Source organism: Phyllostomus discolor, chromosome 5 (assembly GCF_004126475.2).
Source record: "Phyllostomus discolor isolate MPI-MPIP mPhyDis1 chromosome 5, mPhyDis1.pri.v3, whole genome shotgun sequence".
NCBI lineage: Eukaryota > Metazoa > Chordata > Mammalia > Chiroptera > Phyllostomidae > Phyllostomus > Phyllostomus discolor.
This window is the reverse complement of record NC_040907.2, coordinates 11,150,523-11,174,423: the sequence shown is the minus strand read 5'-3', so window position 1 is coordinate 11,174,423 and position 23,901 is coordinate 11,150,523. Positions and strand designations below refer to the sequence as shown.

At 61.6% G+C, this 23,901-nt stretch overlaps 1 protein-coding gene across 1 annotated transcript; it reads left to right on the top strand.

Moving 5' to 3' along the window:
- Window positions 1-4: 4 nt before the first annotated feature.
- On the top strand, window positions 5-23,901 carry ALDH4A1 (aldehyde dehydrogenase 4 family member A1). Its single transcript, XM_028511779.2, has 15 exons — window positions 5-360; window positions 7,875-7,968; window positions 8,511-8,603; window positions 11,062-11,109; window positions 11,972-12,127; window positions 13,730-13,879; window positions 13,957-14,031; window positions 15,203-15,390; window positions 17,768-17,841; window positions 18,537-18,733; window positions 18,882-18,929; window positions 19,692-19,844; window positions 20,581-20,702; window positions 21,517-21,635; window positions 22,358-23,901. Exons 1-15 carry the CDS (start codon window positions 302-304, stop codon window positions 22,468-22,470), a joined length of 1,689 nt encoding a protein of 562 aa, XP_028367580.1. The 5' UTR covers window positions 5-301; the 3' UTR covers window positions 22,471-23,901.

Sequence of the window (23,901 nt, the reverse complement as noted above, 5' to 3'; positions counted from 1 at the left end):
GGCTCTTTGGGAGGCAAATGGATCATACCATAAAGAGAGGAAGGAGAATCGTGTATATTTCAAGACTTCCCTTTTGTACTTCCTTGCTCTGTGTCGCGTAATGGCCTCTCTCATGCACTAGAAAAGGAAATTACTTATTAACATAGGAAAGTATAGAGGTGTTTCCGTTGACCCTAACTCATAGGACGGCCGGAATGACCGGAATCCCCTTCTTTCCGAGGTAGAGCGCTCCGGGTGGGGCCCCGAGGTCAGCTGCGCTCCGAGAGGCCGGTCCTGCGGACAGCCGCACCTGGAGCTGGAGATGCTGCTGCAATCTGCTCTTCGCCGTGCCCTGCTTGGCTGCCCCTGGAGTGGGGTCAGGTGAGTGAGCACAGGGCCTAGGGAAGCCCCGAGCGACGCTGCTGGCCCGGGGTCCCAGGAGTTGCTGAGCGTCCTTCGCAGGGGACTCCGCCCCTGCCGGACTCCCGCGGGGCTCTCAGGGGCTCCCCTCCGGGCAGGTCTCTTTCTCCAGTGATTACTGCCGCCACCCAGGTCTTCCTCCCTCTGCGACTCCCAAGTCTTCTTCCTACAGCAAGGGGAACCCTCTTCCCGAATCCTATGGCCGATTGCGGTGCCTTGGTGCTCTCCCAGCTCTCACGCTCGGAGAGTAGCCTCCTAGGTACTTGTTTTGCTCTGAACACGGATCTTTAAAATGTGCCCACTACCAGATTGCGCTGGCTTCCTCCCGGGGTACACCACACTCTTCTCTTCCCTCCCCTCCCTCGGTCTCACATTCAGGACCCACCTTTGGGATTCCCAGCCTTCCCTCTCGTCTCTCTACCGGGATTTCTACCTCTCTCTTCCTCTTCCCCTCTTTTTTTCAAGTTAAGTGTTGGACAGAAAAGGGACTCCTTTCTTGTGGTAGGTGGAATAATGTTTATGGAGTGGTTATAATGTGCCAAACGCTGTGCTGGGCGTTTGGTATATGTTTTACTGTAATGCATGAATGGGTTAGTACATTAAAGTGCATTGAACGGTGGCAGGCCCACAGGCAATGCTCAGTTATTGTCCTGATCGTCATTATCACGTGTATTTAACCTTCTGCGCGGTAGGTCGTATTTCTTTCAAATTACCGATGGAGAAGCCCAGGTGTGGTTGCCGAGTGGAGGTGCCCCGCAAACCCAGATTTGCAGACGCCCACAGTGTAGCGTTGGCTTCCTAGACCCTCGCTCACTCAGTGACAAATGTTCTCAGAGCCGCTTTCTGCCGTGGGCTGAGTGGGGAGGTAAGACACAGACCCTGGTCGGGCGAGGCTGCCCCCTTAAGGGCGCATGTTTCTCTTTCAGAGCTGAGCAGCCCCGCCCCCTGTTTGAGTTTTGTTTGCCTGACGCATAGGACTGTGGCCGGCGGCCTCTTCTGCTGACCTCAGCCTTTGCTGACTTAATCAGTGTCCTGGGTAGGAATTTGGTACTGCCTTGTGTCCCGTGGGTGGGGACTGGGTAGGGAAGGGCACAGGAGGAGGACACAGGAGAGAAGGGCGTCTCCCCTGAGCCAAGGTTGGGGCCACCCTTGGCACAGCCTGTCCCATTCGCAGGCCTCCCTGCACTCTGAGACCCACCCCCCCCCCACTCCCCGCCCCGGACTCCTGGAGACGGAATGGTTCACTGAGAAACCACCGCGTGCAGGTGACGTTCTTCAGTGTTTCCCTTGTTGCCCAGAGTACCAGGAATCTCAGCCACTTTTTAAAGATACTTTTGACTGGCTTTTCTTTTTATTTAATTAGTCTGTGTTCATAGTAAAAAGTCCAGACAGTGCAAAAAAGAATACAAACATCCCCGTAAGCTCACCACACAGATAATCACTGTCAGCATTTTACTTCATATCTTTTGACTTTCCAGGAATATATCGGCTTAAAAAACAACAGCAACATAAGAACAGGCTCATCTGCAAATAATTTTTAAAAAGATTTATAGTCACCATATAATATTATATTAGCTTCAGGCGTGTAGCATAGTGATTAGACATTTATACACCTTACAAAGTGATCACCACGTCTGGTTCCCCTCTGGTACCGCGCGTAGCCATTACAGTGTTACCGATTTTATCCCCTGTGTCACTAGGGGGCCTGGCACAGGAGCAAGTAAGGGACAACAATGAACATTCATTGTAAACTTACCATGTGCCTGGGCCTGGGCTAGGTTTTGTTTTGTTTTGTTTTCATTTGTTAAATTTATACATAAATATAGGTGTGTATCTTGGCTCTTTGCAAAGACATAACTGAGGACACCCTTGATAAAGCGAATGAAATAGAGAAAAGGGCGGGGAGTCAGGGCCACGAGAGAGGGGGGCGGGGCAGTCCGCTGGCAGGCCTGGCGTTTACTAGGTGAGGGCCCGGGACGAGCCCGGGAGGCGCTCAGTGAAATGCTGGGGGCCCGGCCCCCGGGGTGCACTCTGCCACGATTGGATGTGGGGTGAGTGGACCCTACCGTGAACCTAAGACTTGCTTCTGAGGTGGCTAGAAAGTCCCCGCTCAGGCAGCAGTTGGCACTGGCCCACGCTGGAGCGCTCGCTTCCGGGGCCCAGCGCCTGGCTCGGCACATAGTAGGTGCTGAACTGTTCCTGTTGGAAGGGCAGAGGGCAGCGTGAGGTTGGGTCCTGGCTCCACCCATTAGCAGGTCTACGGCCCTGGGCACATTCTGTGACCTTCCTGGGCTGCCTGGTGTTCTCCTGTGGAAAGTAAAGATAATGGAATTGTCTTGGGGGTGGAATGGATTCCCGCCCGAAGACCACTTGCGAGTGCCTGGCACCCAGAGAGCCGAGTAAGTGTTGCTCCGTCCTTATTTGGATCCCCCGCCCCACCAGCGAGCTCCCTTGAATGACCGTCCTTCGTCAGGACCATCAGGACAAGAGGGTGCCTGCGGCACAGGGATGGTGGCAGGCGTGGAGCTCAGATGTCCTCAGCCCTCTCCCTTCCCTCTCATTCGTCACCCTGATTGATGCGCACACAAGCCCGTCCCGGGGGGCAGGGGAGACACCTGCCCTTCGTGGGGAGCGCCCTCCCCCCCCAGACCTCCCCTTTCCTGGCAGAGACAGCGTCATGCAATGGGAATCCCTGGGCTGAGCCGGCAGTGCCAGGGGGCCACTGTGTGACCTCGGGCAAGCCACTGCCTGTCTCGGGGTGGCCTCTTACCTCGGGCGGAGGAACGTGTCCCGCCAGCCGCAGCTGACCACGGGTCTCCGAGATGATCCAGGTACTTCTGCCTTAGGGTATATCTCCTGAGCGAGGGAGACCTGGGTTCAGATGCTGCCCCATCACTGGGTCACCAGCCGTGAGGAGTAACGTAATCTCTTAACCTCAGTTTCCTCATCGGCTGCGTGGAAGTAGTAGTACTTTTGGAGGGTGGGATCAATGAGATAATCACTTAGCGCAGGGCCAGGCGTGCTGTAAGTGCTTCATAAATGCCCCTTGATGTTTTCCGGGGCAATAAAGTGGAAGCACAACATCCTGGGCTCGATGCCCCTCCCTGCTTGCTGGCGCCGCGCCGGGCCCCACACTCCCCCGCTCACCTCCCCTGCTGGCCCCTTTTCTGCGATAAGAAAGATTAGCCTTATTAGGTTTCAGATAACTGCTGGCAAAGCCTGGGTGCCAAATGAAACAGGAGTAATTTCCTTTCTACTCCCCTCCTTGGCCCTGGCCGCCCCTGACCTCAGCCCCTGGGGAGCCCACGGGGACCTGCGTCCAGCCCCAGGTCTCAGCAGGAGGGCACTGGCCCGGGAGTCCAGTTCGAGTGTCAGCTCTGTCATCACTTGGGCGTGAACTACTCTAAAAGGTGTTTCTCGAATGCATACCCTGGACCCCGCACGGAGTCGGTAGCGGGTGGGATGGACACGGGCCGGCCAAGCAGAGCGTGTGGCCTGGTGGGAGCACCGACGGCCAGTCAAAGCTCCAGGGTGAGGGCTGGCACCCCTGCTGTGAGACAAGTGGGGGGGCTAAAGAGGGTCCAAGGGGGCCCGTCCAGGTGGTGTGAGGCCTGCCGCGTGAAGAATGTCCCACGCAGAGGGGACCACCAACGTGACCAGGGTGGCTGGATCCCAGCAGATGTGGCGGTGGGTGGGGGGCACCACAGGAAATGGGTCTGGTGGCCTCTGGGGAGTCTGACTTTTTATGATGCAGGAGACAAGAGGCCGCTGCGCAGCATTGAGCCGAGCGCTTACTCTGTCTCTCTGTGTCTGATGGTGGGATGTTCATGTTACAGCTGTAACTTTGGCTGGGATTGGAGGGTAGCTCGGTGACCGTGGAGCAGGGGCGGCCGCTGCAAAAGCGGGTGGTGCTGTGCTCCAGAGTGTGGTCCGCAGCTAACCTGGGAGGGAAACGGGGCTCTGCCCCCAGCCCCTGCCCCCCTTCCCCGCAGTTTCTCCGTCTGCAAATTTCTGAGATGGCATCGTTGTCGGCTGGCCCGCGGCTCTGTCCAGCCCTGACACCAGTCACGTCAGGGGATGTTTTGATGTGGCTTCTTTAGCTGTGATCCTGGTGCCTGCACGGGGTGTGGGGGGGTGCAGCTCAGGTCTCCTGCCTGGGCTGTGAGGTCCCCGGGGGTGCGGGAGGGACGCTCCAGGTTGTTAGGGAATCCGAGGCAAATTCAGACCCTGCCCTGCACCTCCCTCCTGCAATGGGGGAGAGTCGGGGTAGGGTCCTCTCTGCCTCCCAGAGCCAGGCACCCGGTGGGTGCCCAGGAAGCCTGTGGGGAGAAACCGCACCAGCCCTTCCCGCCTCGCCTCGCCGAGTCCCGGAGGTGGAGTGGACATGTGCCTGAGTGGGCGGTGCCACAGTCTTGCCCGGATGGGCCTCGCTGGCCCCCCTGGAGGCCCCAGGTTTTGCGAGTGATCCATCTACACCTTTTCCCGAGGAAGTGGGAGGGTGTTCCTGTTGATTCCAAATGGCCCACGAGCCCAAAAAGAAAAAAAACCCACAACAAACCATGTTTGACAAGAGTCCTTGGATTTATCGATCGGTTGATTGGTTTTTGGCTCTGGCTCACTCGGGCTGATCTTTGAACTAGTCTCCGCCCCCTGGGCCACACTCAGCTGACTGACAGCTGTGCGGGGCCTGGACTCTGCAGGCCCAGAGGAAGCCGGGGGTGTGTGTGCATGTGATCCGAGGATCCCAGTGGACCTCTGCCCTGGGGGCGGCGGGGCAGGCCTGCAGGACTCTGGGAGGGAGCGGGGCAGGGAGAACCGGGAGCGCCGGCATTTGCAGCTTCTGCCCTGGGGTGGAATGTGGTGCTGTTGGTTCCAGCAGGGTTTGCTGGGCTCGGGGGTCCAACCTCTGACTCTCGGGGGGTGTCTGGGAACCAGTTTGCCTTTGAAAGCCCGGCGTGGTGCAGTGACCACTCTGGAAGACCTGTACTGATTTCTTAGAAAAACCTAAGGGCAGGAGGGGTGAGGAAAGGCAAGCGAGTTTACAGTGGTTCTTGCAAGGAGCCCGGGCCTACCCCCATCTCTCAGGTGAGGGGCGGAGGCCCGCAGCGTTGAGAACGACGGATGGGCTGTGGTCTCGGGGCAGGCGTGGGCTCTGGCCCAGGGTATGTCTGCCTCAGAGCCCGTGCTTTTCCCACCCAGCAGAAGCTGGGGTTCAGAGACGGGTGCAGGGGGGCGCCCAACTCCTGGCTCCAGCCCAGCCCCCCTCCTCTGCTGCACTCAGCTGCACTCTCTTGGCTCAAAGAGGACCCGGCGGTATCCATTGCTGATTGGTGGTGGTGTGCTGCTCCTGAGGCCCAGAGGGGCCGCTGGAACCTTCCAGATGGCCCTAGGAGTAGACACCGCCCTCCCGGTGCTGGTCTCGTCTGGCCTCTCTGCCTTTCCCCACTACGATGGGTGGAAGGAGCAGCGTGGACTTGAATTTATCGAGCACCTCTGTGGCTTAGCATTATTATCTCTTCAGGCCTCCATAGTAACCCCACGAGATGGGTGGCACCCCTAGTCAGTGACTTGCCCAGGGTCATGCGGCTACTGGGAAGCTGAGCTTCCTGTGGTGGGGAGGGTGGGGCCTGAGGCCTGTGACTGGCTTCCTCGGGCCTGGTGGGTGTGGCCTGGGGGGGGGCGGGGAAGGGAGAAGGTCCACCACAGCCTTGCCCTCCAGCATCTTGCGAGGCTCAGCCCCGCCCCCTCACCACTCAGGCCCCTTTTGGCTCTGTCCTGGGCCTGAGCTGCTTCTCCCAACTCTTCTCAAACCCCCTCCTGGTCTTCACTGAGCTCGCCTCCTCAGAGAAGCCCTCCCTGACCACCCTGGGTCATGTGGCTGCACCACTCATTTTCGGGTCCCTTCTGTCCTCTCAGTGTTTATTTCTTGCCTGTGTCCCCCATGGAGGTCAGTGGCGTGCAGCTGGAGGCCCTGCAGCTGGAGGCCCTGCTGTCTGGGTCGCCACTGTGTCTTTGGGGTCTAGGACAGCGGCAGAGATGCAGCAGGGGGTTGGCAACCAGGGAGATGAACGCGGGACGGGCCCTCATGGCCCCCATCTTCGTGTCCTTCCTCCCAGCCTCCTGGGCCGGCTCTGTGAGCCCCCAGACCTCTTCCCCCCGAGGAAAGGAAAGGTGCCTCTGACTGAATGTCGTTCTCCTGCAGGGCATGAGCCAGCCCACCGTGCACGGGCCTCAGCCAGGTCCCTCCGAGGCCGTGATGCGGCGAGCCGTGACAACATCCGCCCTAGTTTTGTGCAGGCACAGATGAACCCAGGGTCACCGTGCCACCCCAAAGTACCAGGCACCTCCCCTCTTGCTAAATGAGGGCCTGCACCCCCAGACGTGCATTCTCCCTCCTGCATCAAATAGGAACCTGCCTGTCCCACTGCAGGGGTGCCCCTGCCGGCCTCTGGCTGGGGACATCAGCACCAGAGGGGGTGATCTCTGGGTTTTTTCTGGGTGCAAATCTGGGTCTCCTCGTCTTGGTCTGGGACGAGTCATTTCCCTTCTAGGATTTCAGTCTCCTTGTTTCTTCAGTGGGGCTGCTGGCGAGACCCATCCAACCCGTCCGTGATGGATGGGAGGCGTTCTGGAGTCTGACAAGCCCCGTGTGTGTTGGGTGGCCTTCGTCGTTGATGTCCTCCTTTACCGACGAGGACACTGAGACCCGCAGGGAGGCCCCGAGGCCGAGGCTGCAGCTTCGGGATGACCGGCCCTGACGTCTTACCCATGTGTCCTCACTCCTGCGACCCCAGACATGTTAGGGGTGGTGGTCACTGTTAGTGAGGTCCCGAGGTTCCAGAAGGAAGAGCAGTGCCAGAGCAGGACGTTCTCGAAACTCAGCGCCCAGGACCCTGACGCTGAAGCCCCAAAGCAGCCCTCCCCGTCTCTGTGCACTGAGCGCAGGGCACTGCTCCAAGTTCATGGTCCACGTCTTGGACTTCCTGCTCGCCCCGAGTGCACGTCTTGGTGCCTGGGACTGTCAGCTGCTTCAGTTCTGAGGGGACCCAGCTCTGGAATGTCCTGCCTTTTACAGCGTAGACAAAGAGACTGGGTCTGTTTTGTAATCAAGTTTGCATTGCAGAGAAAGGAAGGGAAATGACCCCTCTCCATGTGCAAACACTTCAGAAATGGTTTCGTGTCTGTGGATTTAAACTTCAAACACCCGTGTGAGTTTGTATCATTGTTCTTACTTCCTGGATGTAGAAACAGGCTCAGAGGAGGCAGCTCAGCATGCTCAAGGGCACACAGTAGCAGGACTGGGACTTGAACTTGGATTTTTGCACCCAGAGGCCTGCCTCGCCCTGCCAGTTCTGTAGTTGCTCTGGATTTCAGGATCCTGGGCCATCCCGGGATCCCCTGTTGGAGACAGAGGGGCTGGGTCTCTGCTGGTCCCCGCTGACCTGTCCGCCTCTCTTCTCCGTGTTTGCACCCAGGCTTCGGTGGAAACACACCTCCTCCCTGAAGGTAGCCAACGAGCCCATCTTGGCCTTCACGCAGGGCAGCCCCGAGCGAGATGCACTGCAGAAGGTAAGGAGGGGGGTGCTAGTGGGAGCAGGGCGTGGGGCAGAGTCAGCCTTCAGCAGGCCCACGGTGCTGCTCTGTGCCTGCAGCCGGTGTCCCCTCCTGCCCCTGCTCCCAGCCCCGGACGGAAACCTGGGGTCTGGGGACGGCCGCGTGTCTGGAGCGTGGGAGGGGCTGTGAGCAGCCGGGTGGCAACGGGGCCACTTTGGGGCCTCTGTGCCAGTCAGGGGCCACAAGCTTGCAGACATTTTATGCTTCAATGTGTTGTCCCGTTAATCGCCAGTATTTTAGGAACAGTGAGATTCCACGTGAATTGCAGGTGCAGTTTTTAAAATCTTCTTTTGTAATGGGAAACCTGACCTTCCTGCGTGACAGACAGGAGGTGGCAGTGGAGGGGGCTGAGTCCTGCTGCCCCGCCCCCCCACCCGGGGGAGCACACGTTCCCCAGCCACAGACCCGGCCCAGCTGGTCCCGCCCGGGCATCTGCACCCGCAGGCTCTGCGTTGGGTTTTAGGCAGGAGAACAGGGGAATCTGGTTCTCTCTCCAGGCCTTGAAGGACCTGAAGGGCCGGACGGAAGCCATCCCATGCGTGGTGGGGGACGAGGAGGTGTGGACCTCGGACGTGCAGTACCAGGTGTCGGTGAGTGCCAGGTGTCAGGGTGGGCCGGGCTCAGCCCCTCCCTGAACCTGGGGTCTGTCTCTCGGGCAGCACGTGAGCGTGTGAGGTGGGATCTCCGCCTCCGGAGGTTTCCCAGCCCGCTCCCAGACCTGGGGCTTCCATGCGCCCATGTGCAACTTCTAAAAGCGGTCCCGGGGCTGTCAGACAAGGTGCAGCTTCACACCTGCCTGGAGGGTGTTCAAAGCAGTGACTGGGACCAGCTCCACCAGCACTTGAGAAAAATGGCCTCGTTGAGCGCTCTCTCCTAGGAAGCAAGGAGACAATGTCAGAATTAGAGACCACCCTTCCAAAGGAAGGGCAGCGGCCGAAGCCCTGGTCTGTGCTTGGGAACCACGGGTCCAGCTGACGGTGAGCTCCTTTGAGATAAGTGCCCAGGACGTGGCCAGGCGGGGCCCAGGCTCCTTCTGCAGACACCGCCGCGAGGCCCTGTCCCACCTGCATAAGCTCTGCCTCAGGAGCAGTGTCTCGGGGACGCGCTGCTGACTTGGGGTACCCGTAGTCCGCTCAGACATGCTGAATTGAAGGGCCTGGCTGCTAGCTGCCTTCCTGGGCCCCTGGGTGTCAGAGGCCAGCCACAGGTATGGACAGGACACAGGTGATGGTGCCAGGCATTAAAGGAAGGGGGAGGGGCCGTTTTCTACTGAGACCTGGGCCGCACAGCCCGGTTGAACTTTCTGTTCTGACAGTGGATTCGTCCTACATCTATGCTGTCTGCCCCACAGCCACCAGCCACACGTGGTCACTGAGCGCATGACACGTGCCTCGTGCAGCTGAGGAGCTGAGCTTACGTGTCATATGGCTAGTGGCTGCCATGTTAGACAGGAAGGCCCCACACAGCCCGTGGGCAGACTAACAGGTGACAGAGGGTTGGTAATTACTGTGGGGGGGCTCCACCCGCAGGGCCCCCCCTCCCCCGGCCACCATGGATGAGACTGAGTCTACCAAGACATGATCTGCTTGGGAAGGAAAGGTGGCCCATCTCTCAAAGGAGAAGGGCCAGGAGCCTTTTCCTCAATGGGCTTTTATTGGGTTCCTTTTGCACAGGAATACAGGTAAAGCTCATTAATCAGTGTCAGGCAGTGAGGATCAAACAACAGATAACCAAGAACTCTGAGGGCCTGTTCTGAGTCAGGGTCTGAGAGCTAAAGAGCAAGAAAACTTTGAGTAACAAACTTCTTGCTCGGACCCTTATCATTTAATTGAGAGCATTCTAAACAAAGCAGGTTTCACAGGATTTTACATACTCTTTCTTGGGGCTGATTGCCCTGGGGAACCCGCCCTTTCCAGCCCAGGGCTGCACCACCCTCTGTCATTGTTTCAGGCTTAAGTCAGGCAGGGGAAGTAAGGCAGCCAAGAGATTAGGAGACTTCTCCCAGACAGGATGAGGACTCGGGCTGTGTCAAAGCTGAGGGGTGAGGGCCCATCACCCTCTTTTGCTGTAGCCCCCCAAGTCCTTCCTTGGGCCTCCCACGTGATCGTGCCTGTCTTAGGCTGTTCCCCCCTTGGCTAACCAATCAAGCATTGGGGGTCAGTTATGGATGAAGTAAAAGGAGCAGAAGCGGCGCTCCTGCCAGGAAGATAAGCTTTGTCTCCTTAGTGGCTTCTGGTCCAAAGGTCGCTCACTCAGCCTTAGCCCTGGGGGTATTGCAGCTTCTGAAACCAGGCAGGGCGGTTCCCAACAAGTTACGGTGTGAAACGCTGTCAGCCTTGGGAAGGGAAGAAGGGAGATGTCTCCCTGCAGTCCTGTGCGTGCTGGCACCCAGCGCTGCCGGGGTCTGCATGTCAATGCTAGGGCTGTCCCTCTTCAGTGAGTGAGTCTGAGTCCCGTGCAAGGGGCTCTGGAGGCAATGGCTCCTTGTGCCCCAGGGACCTCGGGGCGTGCGGGGGTCCTGAGCGCCTCGCTCCACCAGGGCATTGTGTTGGGCCTCGTGTGGTGGCAGTGCCCGTCACTGAGTCACGGCCTCATGCCAGAGCGGGTCTGAAGAATTTCCACGTGTGACCCCAGGTGGTCCTCCTCTCCTTGCTGGGAGTCAGGGAAGTCCCGATCCTGCAGATGGGTAGACTTGGAGAGGGGAAGCCAGCTTCCATGGGCCCTATAGCTAGCAGGAGGCAGACAGAGATTCGAACCCGTGTCTGCCTGACCACAGAGTCCATGCTTTCCCTGAAAGACTGTGCAGTCCATGCCATTCTCCTGGACCGGGAGCCTTCTGGAGTGGGAACCAAGTCTTACAGAACAGCAGGTTGCCCCTGTGACCTCAAGGGGCAGAGGTCAGCGTGGGCCGGGCTACTGGAGGCTCCAGGGGGGCCGCGGGGCAGAGAGTGGCTGTGCCGAGGGCTCTGACCTGGAAAGCTAGCTCTGAGCCCCACTGTGTCCTGGTGCCGTCCCCCGGGCAGTGACCTCACTCTTGTCTCCTTTCAGCCCTTTAACCATGCACACAAGGTGGCCAAGTTCTGCTATGCAGACAAGGTGAGTCCCTGGCGACTGTGGGGTAAGGGTACTGCCCCTGTTTGGCCTGCTGGCTGCTCATGGGGGTTGGGGTCAGACACGGTTCCCCTCTGGCCATGGGGGTGCAGTTGGGGCGGTCGGGCCTGAGGGCATCCCTAGGTGGGCGTCTTTCACTGGGCCGGTCATGCCGTGGTTAACTCGAGCCCAGTGGGAGCTCCTCGGTCAGGGCCAGGACATCCCCAGTTAGGCCAACTGCCATGGCCCTGACGTGGTGTTTGGGGTGGGGTGGGGTAGGGGGTAGATTTCTGGAAGGCTGAGTCTGGAAACACTGGAGATGTCATGAATGGAAAGCCTGACAGGGAACGGGTAGCATGGAGGGCCATCGAAAGGGGAGGGGGTGACCCGCGGCAGGGAGGCTGGGAGCAGGTGTTGAGGGGCCGTGAGGGCCGTGGACACCTGGGTTGCCCGCAGCAGGTGTGCGCCTCGGGCTGTGGCTCCGGCCTGGCGAGGGCAAGACCAGGGCCCTGACCTCCAGGCGAGGTGGCTCTGGAGGGTGGTTTCGGGGTGCGAGGCCCAGGGGAGACCACAGGAGGGAGTAGAGCAGGGTCAGCAGCTGAGGGCCTCGGTGCCACGTGCTTGGTGCGCCGAGCCGGCTGGCAGGTCAGACGTCTCCAGACCGGCAGCAGGACCGGCTCTGAGCCTGGGGTGGCCTGGCCGGCCGTGGGACACAGTGTCGGTGGCTGCGGGGAGGGGGCACCGAGGGCCCAGGGGGCAGGGGTCTTCCCCGGGTGGAGTGTGACTGCCAGACCTCTCTTCCCGTCGCTCCTCCTGTGGGACCCTCCCTGCTGCGGGAAGAAGCCCCCAACCTTTTCCTCGTCACCAGGCCTTGCTCAACAAAGCCATCGAGGCCGCCCTGGCCGCCAGGAAGGAGTGGGACCTGAAGCCCATCGCAGACCGGGCCCAGATCTTCCTGAGGGCAGCGGACATGCTGAGTGGGCCGCGCAGGGCGGAGGTCCTCGCCAAGACCATGGTGGGACAGGTGAGGTGCCCACGGCCACAGCCGGGTGGGAGGCCGCTGTGCCCCATCCACTTGGGCTGGCATCAGCCAAGCAGTGTCTGGGAGCCCAGACCCGGGCTGCTGGCTGGAGACTCAGCGGTGTCCTCAGGGGACGAGGCCTGGGAGAGGGAATGGACACACAGGGAACGCTGGGCGAGGTGCCCTGTGCTGAGCCCACGTGTCCTACCGTGGAAATGCCCCCACTCCTGCCTGTCCCCACTCTTGGCTGGGCCTCTGTCTTGCTCTCCCTGGACTGACAGTTGCCCGGTGTGGACCTCTGGGCTCGGTCACACTCCTGCAGCCCTCCTGTTTCTCTGACGCCTCCAGCAGGTCCCTCCAGGCTTACGCACCACCCAGATCTGTCGCTGAGTGTCCCATCCTGGATCCTGAGCCCCCCCATGCCCCACCCCGGGGCCCTGCATTCCCACCCCGTCCAGCTGGCCAGCTGCTCTGCCCTTCCCGCCAGGCCATCCTGCCGGGGACGGTGCCCGCCTGGACCCAGTGAGGTTTCTGGACACCACGGGCGTCCCCTCTCCCTGCCTTTGCCCCACGTGCCCTGCCTGCGATGCTCGCTCTCCTCTGTCCCCTGACCTGTCAAAGGCCAGGCCAGATATAGTCTCCTCTGTGAAACTTCCAGAACCTTCTCTGTCCAAGAGGATCAGGCCCGCCCCATCGCATGCTGTTCATTTGTCAGTGACGGCTCAGAGCGCGTTGGGCATAGTGACTTCCTGTGTGTGGGTTGCCCCTTTACAAACTTTCCGGGAACGGTCACACGTGTTAGTGTCCTCCGTCTTTCCGGGCCCTGCGTCGTGTCTCCCTGGAGTCGTGGAAGCGCCTGATCCATGTTTTCGAGTGAGCGCCTCTGAGGCCGAGAGTGGCAGCAGCAGCAGCAGCCCAGGGTGCAGGGAGAAGGGCAGAGCGGGGAGAATGGGTTGAATTCACTGCCCCCAGGAAGCAGCCACAGGGGCTGTGGGGAGCCCGGTGCCCTTCTGGCAGAGAATGGTCCCCTGCCGCACGGAGGCGGCGTGACGGCTCCGCACCTGCCGAGTGCCCCCTGACTCTCTCGGCAGCCCCTGGGGTGGGGGCCAGGCTGCAGAGCGCCCCCGGTGAGCCACACCGGGCAGGAAGAGACACACGCACTTTGAAGACCAGAGGGAGGTGCCTCTTGGTTTGACTGAAGACTCGGGAGCTTGTAGGAGGTGCCGTGCTGTGTGCAGAGGAGGGGCGGGTGGTGCCTCTCAGCCTCCTTGGCTCTGTGTCCTGAGCAGGGCGAGCAGCTGCCAGGGGCCCTGTGTGCCAAGCGGGGCCGTTCTGGCTGGGGAAAGGCCCATTCTTGCGGCCCTTTCCCTGTGGTTCACTTGCACCGCCGGGAAGAAGGAAATGTTAACACCACAGTCTAAGGAAGTGTTAGCAGCCGCCAGGCTTCCTGGCTCTTGGCCCAGCACGCCTAGTGAGGACATGTACTCTTTCTGGGCAGGAGCCGCCAGCACCCTGCACATGATGTCACCGTGGGCACAGGGTCCCCCGTGAGGGCTAACGGGGCACAGCTGCCACTGCTGAGCCCCTGGCCCTCCCGCCTCACAGGGTAAGACCGTGATCCAAGCGGAGATCGATGCCGCGGCCGAGCTGATCGACTTCTTCCGATTCAACGCCAAGTTCGCCGTGGAGCTGGAGGGGGAACAGCCCCTCAGCGTGCCGCCCAGCACCAACAGCACAGTGTACCGGGGGCTGGAGGTACCCACCCACAGGTGGGGGCGGGAGGGGGTGCTGGATGCCTCGAGTGTGGCCCTCACCCCCTCCTCTGTCTCCAGGGCTTCGTGGCGGCCATCTCCCCCTTCAACTTCACTGCGATCGGCGGCAACCTGGCCGGGGCGCCGGCCTTGATGGTGAGACGTGGGCAGCGGGTGGGGATGGTGGGAGCTCAGCATCGGTCCCGTCTCGGCAGACAAAAGGCCACGCTGAAGCCCCCGGGGCCCAGGCCTGGCCGTGGGGAGGAGCTCGGAGGGCGGAGGCGGCGTGGGGCCACGGAAAGGCTTTGGGGTCCGAGGCTGGTTTGGGTCCCGGCTTTGCCTGCTCTGGGTGACCCAGGCTAAGCCCCCACACTGCGCCGAGGCAGTGTGCTCATCTGCGAAGTGGGGATGACGGGAAAGCCTGCGGTGCGGCATTGTGAGGGGCCGACGAGACCGGGCACGTCGGATGCCAGGCAGGTCTGGCCCCATGCGGGCGAGCGTATGGTGCCTGTTGCCGATGACGATGACTTAAAAAACTTTCATTGTGGGCACTGACAGATGCCCCCCCCCCGCCCCCGCCCCAGTGATGATGATAATTACAGCTCACCTCTGAACGCTTGCCGTGTGCCTGGTGACTGGTTCGCCAGGGTCGCTTGGTCGCACGGCTGGTGAATGACGGGGCAGATGAGGACTCAGGCTCGGTTTCGAGGTCACTGGGCTGCACTGCCGTTACCAGGGTGAAGGTGGCCACCACCCTCGTGAGCTTCTGGCCTGATGGGGCAGTCACGGCCCTGCCTGCAGAGGGCCTGGGTGGCTGAGGAGTCGCAGGAAGAGGGCTGGGAGTCATCGGGGCCTGGGGCCCACTGAGGGTAGCCGGGCGATCTGAGGGACACCTATGTTCGGGGCCGTCCTCGTGCCTCACTGCACGCACCAGGCGCCCACGTGCCCTCGCCGAGACACGTGCAGCGAGAGCCCTGTGAGCACTTGCCCAGCCGCACCCAGGGAGCACCCAGAACTCAGAAACACCAGAACGGAGCTGCCTGCAGGGTGCTGGCAGCACTGGCCCGTGCAGGCCTCCAGAGGGCGGGAGCCTGGCCGGGGCGGGGGCCTGGCTGGGGTGGGGGCAGGCAGGGCTGCTGTGGTCATGTTGGCGAGGGCTTTTAGACCATAGCGCCTGCCACCTGGAGGCGCGGGGTCGGGTAGGCGACATCCTGGCCTGCACAGGGGCCTGGTGGTGCCAGGTGGGGGGTGACCACGCTTCTGGGTGGGGTGGAGTCAGGGCCGGTGTCCCCTGGCCTCCTGAGTCGTCACTGTGTCTCCCGGGCAGGGCAATGTGGTCCTGTGGAAGCCCAGCGACACGGCCATGCTGGCCAGCTACGCTGTCTACCGCATCCTCCGGGAGGCCGGCCTGCCCCCCAACATCATCCAGTTTGTGCCGGCCGACGGGCCCACATTTGGGGACACTGTCACCAGCTCAGAGCACCTGTGTGGTATCAACTTCACGGGCAGCGTGCCGTAAGTCCCTGGGGTGGGGGGGCAGAGCTTTAGGGACATTCATGGGCGACCACCTTTTCACCTCCGTCCGGGAGCTGGGGCTGTGAACCCAGAGGTCTGGTGCTGACCATGCTCACTCACCTGCCGTGTGGCTGTGGGTGAGCCCTTTCACCTCGCTGAGCCGCCGTCTCTACACCTGTACAGCAGGATTGATGATCCCTACCTTGCAGAGTAACTGTGGGGGGTGAACTAGGTAACAAACAGGAAAGGACTTCACAGGCTGGAAGCAGCCTACAGGTGTTTGGTGATATCGATTTTGATGCCATTTCTGCCACTGGAAGAGGCACAAGAGATTTTGGGATAAATTGGAGGAGGAGAGTCAAGAAGGCTTCTTGGAGGAGGTGGCACCTCAGCTGAGGAGTTGGCCAGGCAAAGGGCGAGGAGGTGGGGGGAGTGCTGTCGGAGAGGGAGCAGCACATGCAGAGGGTTAATGCTGAAGCTCTTATACTCCGGAAGGTGGTGGTGGTCCCACGTGGCTGTGGTGTGGAGTGGGGGGCGGGGCTGAGAGGGTGGCAGCGAGATGCGGTTGGGTCCTGACCGCTGTTCATCCACCTGCTCCGCCGGACGCTGCTCATGCCAAGACTCGGCAGTGAACTCGTGGAGCAGACAAGGCCCCGCCTCTCAGGGGATGTTAGTCGTGACTCTAAGGCCCCGTGACTTAACAGGTGTCTGGACTTTATCCCGAAGATGATGGAGACAGCGAAGGTTTCATGCCGGGGGAGTGGCTTAGTCGGTTTAAGCAGAATACACATGGTAGCTCCTCAGGGGGCCCTGGCAAGTGGCTCTGTTTTCTTTGAGCCAACCTTGTACAGCTCTGACATTTTCATGTCAAAATCCACATGATGGCTTCGTTGGACAGCCTGGACATTCTGGGCCCCCTGGGCCTGCATTTCCACGTGGCCCCACTGGCTGGAGGCGGCGGGTCCTCCAGGTCCCCCACTGCCTGGCCACAGATCTCTGCATGCCTGGTCGGCCTCTGTCGCCCCCTGCCTGCCCCTCTGGGCACTGCGTCTGCAGCCTCTGCCCTAGATGGTGGCTCTGGCTGCTCTGTCCACATGCTGCTTGTGCCGGAGACAGGCGGCCAGCAGGAGTCTGTCTGTGTCGGGCAGGGATGACGGGGCCTGAGCCAGGGAGGAGACAGTGGGAGTGGGGGAAAAGTGGGCCGGTTCAAGTGAGAAAGGAGCAGGGAGATTCGATCACCTCTCTGGGGGTGGGGGTCAGCGGGGATGTCCAGGCTCAGGGCAGGGCCGGGGGGGAGGGGTGTTGTTCACAAGGTGAGCGCTGGGAGGCCCGGCAGCGGGAAGGTCGGGGTGTAGATGAGTCACGATTTTGTTGCTTTGTGTTTCGGGTGCCTGTGGGTCGTCTGGGTGGAGATGTCGGGGTCAGCACTGGGGTCCCTCCAGGTGTCACCAGGACACCTGACACCTGCCGTGGCTTCTCTCTGCTGGCCTCAGGCTCCCTGACCCCCGCTCCCTCCACAGTTTGCAGGGTGGCGATGGCGGCGTTAGAATCGCTGAGGCAGGCCGTTTTGCAAAAGGCCTGCTCTGCCCGCCCCGGCCCCATGGGTCCCCGCCTGTTAGCGGGCGGAGCGGCCAGGCCCCATTTGCCATGCTCCGGTGAGCGTGGGGCTTAAAGGTGGGAAAGTCATAAATTAGTATTAGCTACTGTGTTGCTGGCTCCCTGGTGATTAGCATTTTTATTGTTTTGTGGTGCTGAGGTTGGTCACACTTGGAGCCCAGAGAGGAGGCGGGGGCCTGGGCTTCCTCTCTCAGGACCCTGCTCAGTTCAGCCTCTGGCGCCTGGGGGCTGGGCTAGGGGCACGGCTCCCAGACAGCGACAGCATCTGCCCTCCATTGGGCCCCCGCAGTGTGGCCAGCACTGTCCTGAGCACTTGACTCTGACTGGAGCGAACCATGGAACAGCCCTGCCCAGTGGGACTGTTCCCTCCAGTTCCCAGATGAGGTGCAGACTTTGAGGCTCAGAGAGGTTAAGTGATGAGCGAGAGATCACACAGCCACAGGTGTCTGAGTCCTGGCTCAAACCCAGTACCGGCCCCTCCCCTGGTCTTCTCAGCACCATCTTGCCACCAAGCCCCACCCTGCTCCCTTTCCATGGGCCTGTGATGCTGCCCATCTCATTTCCAGCTGCCCCCACCTGCTGGGTTCCTCCCCTCCCCCACGTGACCCCTGCTCACCTCTTCCTAGGCTGCTGACCCTGGCCTTCCTCCCGTGGGTTTCCGACCCTTTCCTCTGACAGGGCCTGTGCCCATCCCCCAGGACCCTCACCCTCGCAGGCACCCAAGCCGTTTCCTCATCCCCACCCTGTCTTCTGCTTTCAGCACCTTTAAACACCTGTGGAAGCAGGTAGCCCAGAACCTGGATCGCTTTCGCACCTTCCCACGCCTAGCTGGAGGTAAGGGCCCCTCTCCCTGCCCCCTCCCCTCTGGCTGCAGGGGCCTCTCCCTTCCCTGGCCATCACGAGAGAGGAGAAGGTGAGGCGGCCATGGGCGGGGCGGCCCTGCAGGGGCTGAGGCCTGGGGCCTTAGGCGCAGAGCCGCTGCTCTGGCTGCTCTGGCAGGTCCGGGGGTTGTGCCGAGCACCGGTGCCTCAGGGCGTGCACTTTTGATTCATTTGTTCACATGTCAGTCCTCCAGCAAATGAGCTGCTGTGGCCAGGGAAGACAGAGCCCTGGGGGTTGACAGGAGTGGCCCCCTCTTCTCTCGCTGGATTGGGGGGTTAGGGGAAGCTCAAAGACAGCTGTGCCCACCTCGGGAAGTGGAGTGGTCCTTCCTCTGCCATTGTATTGTGCAGCACCCCTCCCCTGGCCTCAGTTTTTCCTCTGTGTAATGGGGGGTTGGTCCTGGTGACCGCTGATGCCCTCCACCCTTGGGCATCAGTGTTCTCACCTGCTGAGTGCGAGAACAGGCCTGGCGCTTCGGTTCCTTGGACGCCGCCCAGCTCTGACCCTGTGCCTCTCCTGCTCTCGTCCGCCCGGAACTGGGGGAGCTGGTCACAGGGCCCCACGGATAGGTGTAGGCGGTGCAGTGCGCCCCTGGGCTGGCCGGGGAGCCCACTGTCTCTTTCCTTCCCCCACCCCGGCCCCCGTAGAGTGCGGCGGCAAGAACTTCCACTTCGTGCACCGCTCCGCCGACGTGGACAGCGTGGTGAGCGGGACCCTGCGCTCGGCCTTCGAGTACGGGGGCCAGAAGTGCTCGGCCTGCTCCCGCCTCTACGTGCCACACTCGCTGTGGCCACAGATCAAACAGCGGCTGCTTGAGGAGCACGGCAGGATCAAAGTGGGCGATGTAAGCGGTGCCTTCCTCCTGCTGGGCCCATTGGGCGGGCGAGGGGGCTGGGGGCTCCTGAGCGGGTGGGGCGGGGGTGTGCGGGAGGGGCCCCCTTTGTTTGGGGCCTGTGGCAACTCCATCTTTTCTGGTGTCTCCGTGCCTTCAGCCCGCAGAGGACTTTGGGACCTTCTTCTCCGCAGTGATTGATGCCAAGGTACAGGCTGGAGCCCGGCTGTTCTGGGGAGCTGAGCCTCGGCCTGGGTGGAGAGGGAGGAAGAGATAATGGGGGGCCTTGACTGGGGGACTGCCCAGCCCCACTGCTTCTGGGAAGCAGCCAGATTGCCACCCTCTCCTCCAGCTGGAAAGGGCACAATCGTCCAACCAGAGAACTCACTCCTGTGCACCCTGGAAGTGCTTATGTTCATACGCACATACACAAACAGGTGTGCACACCTGTGGGCATAAACCCAAACACACTGCACACCTATGAACACCTTCATATGTAGGAATGCATGCCAGTCTTTCCATGTAAATGCACATACAGCCACACGAACAAACCCATCCACATGCGTGCACATGAAGGTATCCATGTGTGTGTTTGCATGTGTGCAGAGGCACGGGTTGATGTGTGTACATAAACACTGTTTCGCATACTCACCACTGTAAACCCACTTTGCTCGCCCTGTGTGTCTACATGCTAAACAGAGACATGGCTATACGTGTACCCGTGTGTACATTTGCACCATCTGTGCATTTTGTCACGTTGATGTGCGTGTGCCCACAGCTCTAGCACAGGCACACGAGCATGCACGTCCGCCCTCGTCTCTGCCAGGGCTCACACAGACCCTTGGCCTCCCCGCCCCCACTTCAGAAGTCAGGTCCTTCAGGCACAGGTGTTGGGGTGAGTGTATGGGGGGCTGCCTCCTGGGAACGGCCCCTAGCTGCTCCTTGACACCCGCCTCCCCGCCCTCCGCAGTCCTTTGGCCGCATCAGGAAGTGGCTGGAGCATGCGCACTCCTCGCCCAGCCTCACCGTCCTGGCCGGGGGCAAGTGCGACGACTCCGTGGGCTACTTCGTGGAGCCCTGCATCATCGAGAGCAAGGACCCTCAGGACCCCATCATGAAGGAGGTGACTGGGCAGGTGGCCGGGACACGCGGGAGGACAGCCTGTCACTCACACTGCGCATGCACAGGGCCCTGGCTCGGGGTTTTCTTCTCGGGGTGTCATCCCATTTCCCAGATGAGGAAAGCGAGGCCCCAGAAAGCGAATGTCTCACGCCCAGTGAGAGCAGAGCCAGCCCTCGAGCTCAGGCCTCCTGACCCCAGCGTCAGTGCTGCGTCCTGGCACTGCTGGCCCTGCCCAGAGTCATAGCACTTCCACGGCCCACGATCGCCACAGGGACCCTCACGGCTGGCATCTGTGGACCCGGCTGCGGGCCGGCTACAGCTGGCACTTGGTTGAGCTGAGGGGGTATGACCAGTCCTATTTTACGGATGAGGAGCTGAGGCTCCGAGAGGTCGAGGCGCCTTTGTGGCCGCAGGGACAGTGATTATGTCGGTCAGTTCCTGGACTGACTGTTGCCGGGAGTCTCCCATGCATCTCCGGGCATGGGTTTGGCTGGCAGCGGGGCAGAACGTTTCCTCGGATCTTTCCCCGGGGTGGGGTGGGGTGGTGTGGGCAGGGCGGGAGCTGGACACAGTGCTGCCCCAGAGGGGATCCAGCAGGAGGCTGCACCTGGCCCTTCTTGCAGGGGCTGCGGTGTGGGCTGGGGACCGGGGGCTGAGGACAGAGGCAGAGGCCAGAGCAGGCTGGGAGGCCTCGGCGCTGGTCCCGCCCGGGGCTGACAGCAGGGCGTCTCTCCCAGGAGATCTTCGGACCTGTGCTAACGGTGTACGTCTACCCGGATGACAAGTACAAGGAGACGCTGTGGCTGGTGGACAGCACTACCAGCTATGGCCTCACGGGGGCAGTGTTCGCCCAGGATAAGTGAGTGGTTGCCGCCCTTCTAGTACTGGTGTCCTGTCCGGGGTGCAGGCAGGACACCAGGGCATGGATCCTACAAAGCCACCCTTGCTTTCTGTCTACCCCCCTCACCTCAGCCCTGACTGGCAGGCAGGCCTTCCACGCACTGGTACACCCAAGCAGCCGGCTGTTTGTTCAAGTGCAGATTCTGCAGCCCCGCTATCGAATCTGGACCTCTAGGGGAGGGGCCTGGAATGGGTGCTTTTGACCAGCTCCTCCAATTCGATGGGGCCTCCGCTCTGAGCAAGGCCATTGCCTCGTGCTGCAGAGTGGGCCCCGGGCTCAGGGCCAGGGGCACCCTGCCCATCTTGCAGAGGTGGGGTTCTAACCTGGGTGCCATGGTGCTCGTCCTGAGGCTTGGCTTTCATTTTCCTTCCTCCGTGGCCCAGGCGCCACCCCTTGTCTGCTTCTCGAGAGTGGAGAGGGGAGTGAGCCTGCGGGGCAGGGTGGGCCTTGGGGGTTCCCCAGCTCCTGAGGGGCAGGGAAATGGGACTGGGAGGGGCCCCTCCCCTGAGCGGATGCTGCCCGAGCCACAGCCTCAGCCCTTGCAGGAGCCCTGCAAGGGAGGCGTGCTGACCCCCTTCCCAGGGGCGAAGCTGAGGCTCAGAGACCCTAAGGAACTGGCCCGAGGGCCCACAGCTGGTGGTTGGCCCATGTCGCTGTCCCGGGCTGGGCCTGGTGCTCACCTGCCCAGGCAGCCTGGGCCGGGGCCGGGGTGGGTACTGGAGGTTGGGCCTAGGGCCACACGGGTGGGTGAGCACACCGCCCTGCCTTGTAGGGACGTCGTCCGGGAGGCCACAGAGATGCTGAGGTACTCTGCCGGCAACTTCTACATCAACGACAAGTCCACCGGCTCGGTGGTGGGCCAGCAGCCCTTCGGGGGGGCTCGAGCCTCTGGTGAGTGTGGCTTCGTTTCCAGAGGGGAGCCAAGGGCCAGGCTGGAGACTGGGGATTCCTCGTTTCCAGGGTCTCAAGAGTAACGGGAACAGTGCCATTCCCCGAGCAGTCCGGGACAGGCACCGTGTGCACCCCGAGTCCTTTCAACAACCTCGGGGGCCGCGGTGCTAAGTCCCCCCCCCCACTTTCCCGGGGAGGACACCGAGGCACCGGTGGCGAAGTGGCTCGCTCAAGGGGGTGTGGCTAGGGAGGGGCGGAGCCGGCTTTTGAATCCAGCACACGCCCCTCAGACCACCAGGCATGCGCCAGGCCCCCTCCACCCGGCTCTCTACTGTTTGCAGACGGGGAAAACTGGCTGGGGTTGGGGCGGTGACTTTCCAAGGTCTCCGCGGCCCAGTGGCAGAGCCAGTGCTCTCTCCAAGGTGCTCTCTCCACGGTGCTCCCCGCCTCTGAGGCCCCAGTGGCAGGTGCTGCGCACGGACCCGGGAGTGCCCACGTCCTGTCCGCTCACAGCCCTGCCTCGCCCGCCCTGGGGCTCAGGGCGTGCCCCACAGATGCGCGTGGGAACCTGTGGGCCCTGTGAACACGTTTCCTTCTATTTAGTGGTTTGCAGCCCACGCTGGTGCCCCCTTTATTCCGTCCACTCCTCCCCGCCCCTTTCCCCTTCTGCCCCGAGCTGTTGTGTCTTTCTGGAGGAAAACAGAGCTGTCTTTTTTCCACAGGCACCAATGACAAGCCGGGGGGCCCCCACTACGTCCTGCGCTGGACGTCGCCCCAGGTCATCAAGGAGACGCACACGCCTCTGGGGGATTGGCGCTACTCCTACATGCAGTGAGCTGGCTCGGCGCCTTCGCTGTCCACCCGTCCGTCTGTCGGGGCCACGGGCCTCATGCACTGGTCCCACCCCAGCCCCTCCACCCTGCTCCCTGTGGGGCGGCCCCCTCTCTAGAGCCAAGGGCTGGCCCCTTGCCCCCCACGGCCCCGTATCCTGGCCTGTCCCATGCCTTGGGGTCAGGTGCCCCAGCTCTGGTTTGAGATCCTGCTGGGGAGGAACGGGCCTCCTGCCCCTCATCCCATCGGGCGTCCTAGAAACTACATCTCGCAGGTGCGGCTGGTTCTCCATCTGTCCTCCCCTCCTCTTTCTTCAGCACAGTGGCCCAGCGCGTTAGGGTCTCGGGGAGTGATAGTGGGGCAGCTCCCGCCCCCTGGGGAAAAGGAGGTGATTCCGCAGCCTTTGGCGACCTCCTTACCCACAGAAGCTCCTGGCCTGGGCCCTGGCTCCCCAGGTCTGCGGGTTAGGTGTGACCAGGGTGGTCTACAGGGCACGGGGCTCCAGCTGACCTTGCCCTCTTGGTCTAGGCCACACACCTTTCACGCCAGCTCACTGCCCAAACCCACACGAGCCACTGGGTAACCTGTGCCTGACCTTCAACCTTAGATGCCCATGTGCCTTTCTCCTGGGAGCCCGTATGCCCACGTGGTTCCTAGCTGTCTCCATGGGGTGGGCCTGGGGGCCGCTGGAGGCCACCTGCCAAGGTGTGGGGTACGCCGGTCCTTCCTGTTGGGGCTGCGATTTGGAAATTGGGTGGGCCATGCTGTGTCAGCTCTCCCTTGGCGCCCCTGCCCTGCCCCCAGGGCGGCCACCCTCCGAGCCCGTGCCGGCCTGGGGCCTTCCCGCAGGAGCACCGTTCCCACCGGCTGCGGTGGGACAGGCTCCAGCAGGTGCTGCTCCCGCCAACTCCCAGGCCCCTGAGACCCACCGTGGGTCCCCATCCTGCCAGAGCTGAGGGTTGTCCGTAGACTCTTCCCTCCTTTACATGCTAGTGGTTCTGTGCGGACTGGCCCTCGGTGGCCTGCTCTTTGTTTGAAGTGGCCAATCGGTGGACTCGCACGAATAGGCCGGATTCTGGGTGGCCAGGGATCTATAAGGAGTGACTTTGGAGCACAGTTTTTAGGGAGCCCTAAAAATGCAGGGCCCTCCTCAAGGACAGCTGGCAGGGGGTCCCCACAGGGTCGGTGTGGCCATTCCCCGAGTGCCATGATCCCACACCCTGGCCATCGGTCAGGGCAAGTGCCGATATCGCCTGGACAGGCCATGGGTTCTGCTCCCTTCCAGGTCTGCGTTGTTTCCCGCAAGGGGCGGGCTCCAGTGCCCGGGGCAGGCGGGCGGGCTGCAGGTGCCCGTGGTCCCCCTGGCTCTGCACTGTGAAGTGGCAGTGGGGTTCGCCCTGATGTCACCCAATAAAATACCTATTACTTCATCAGA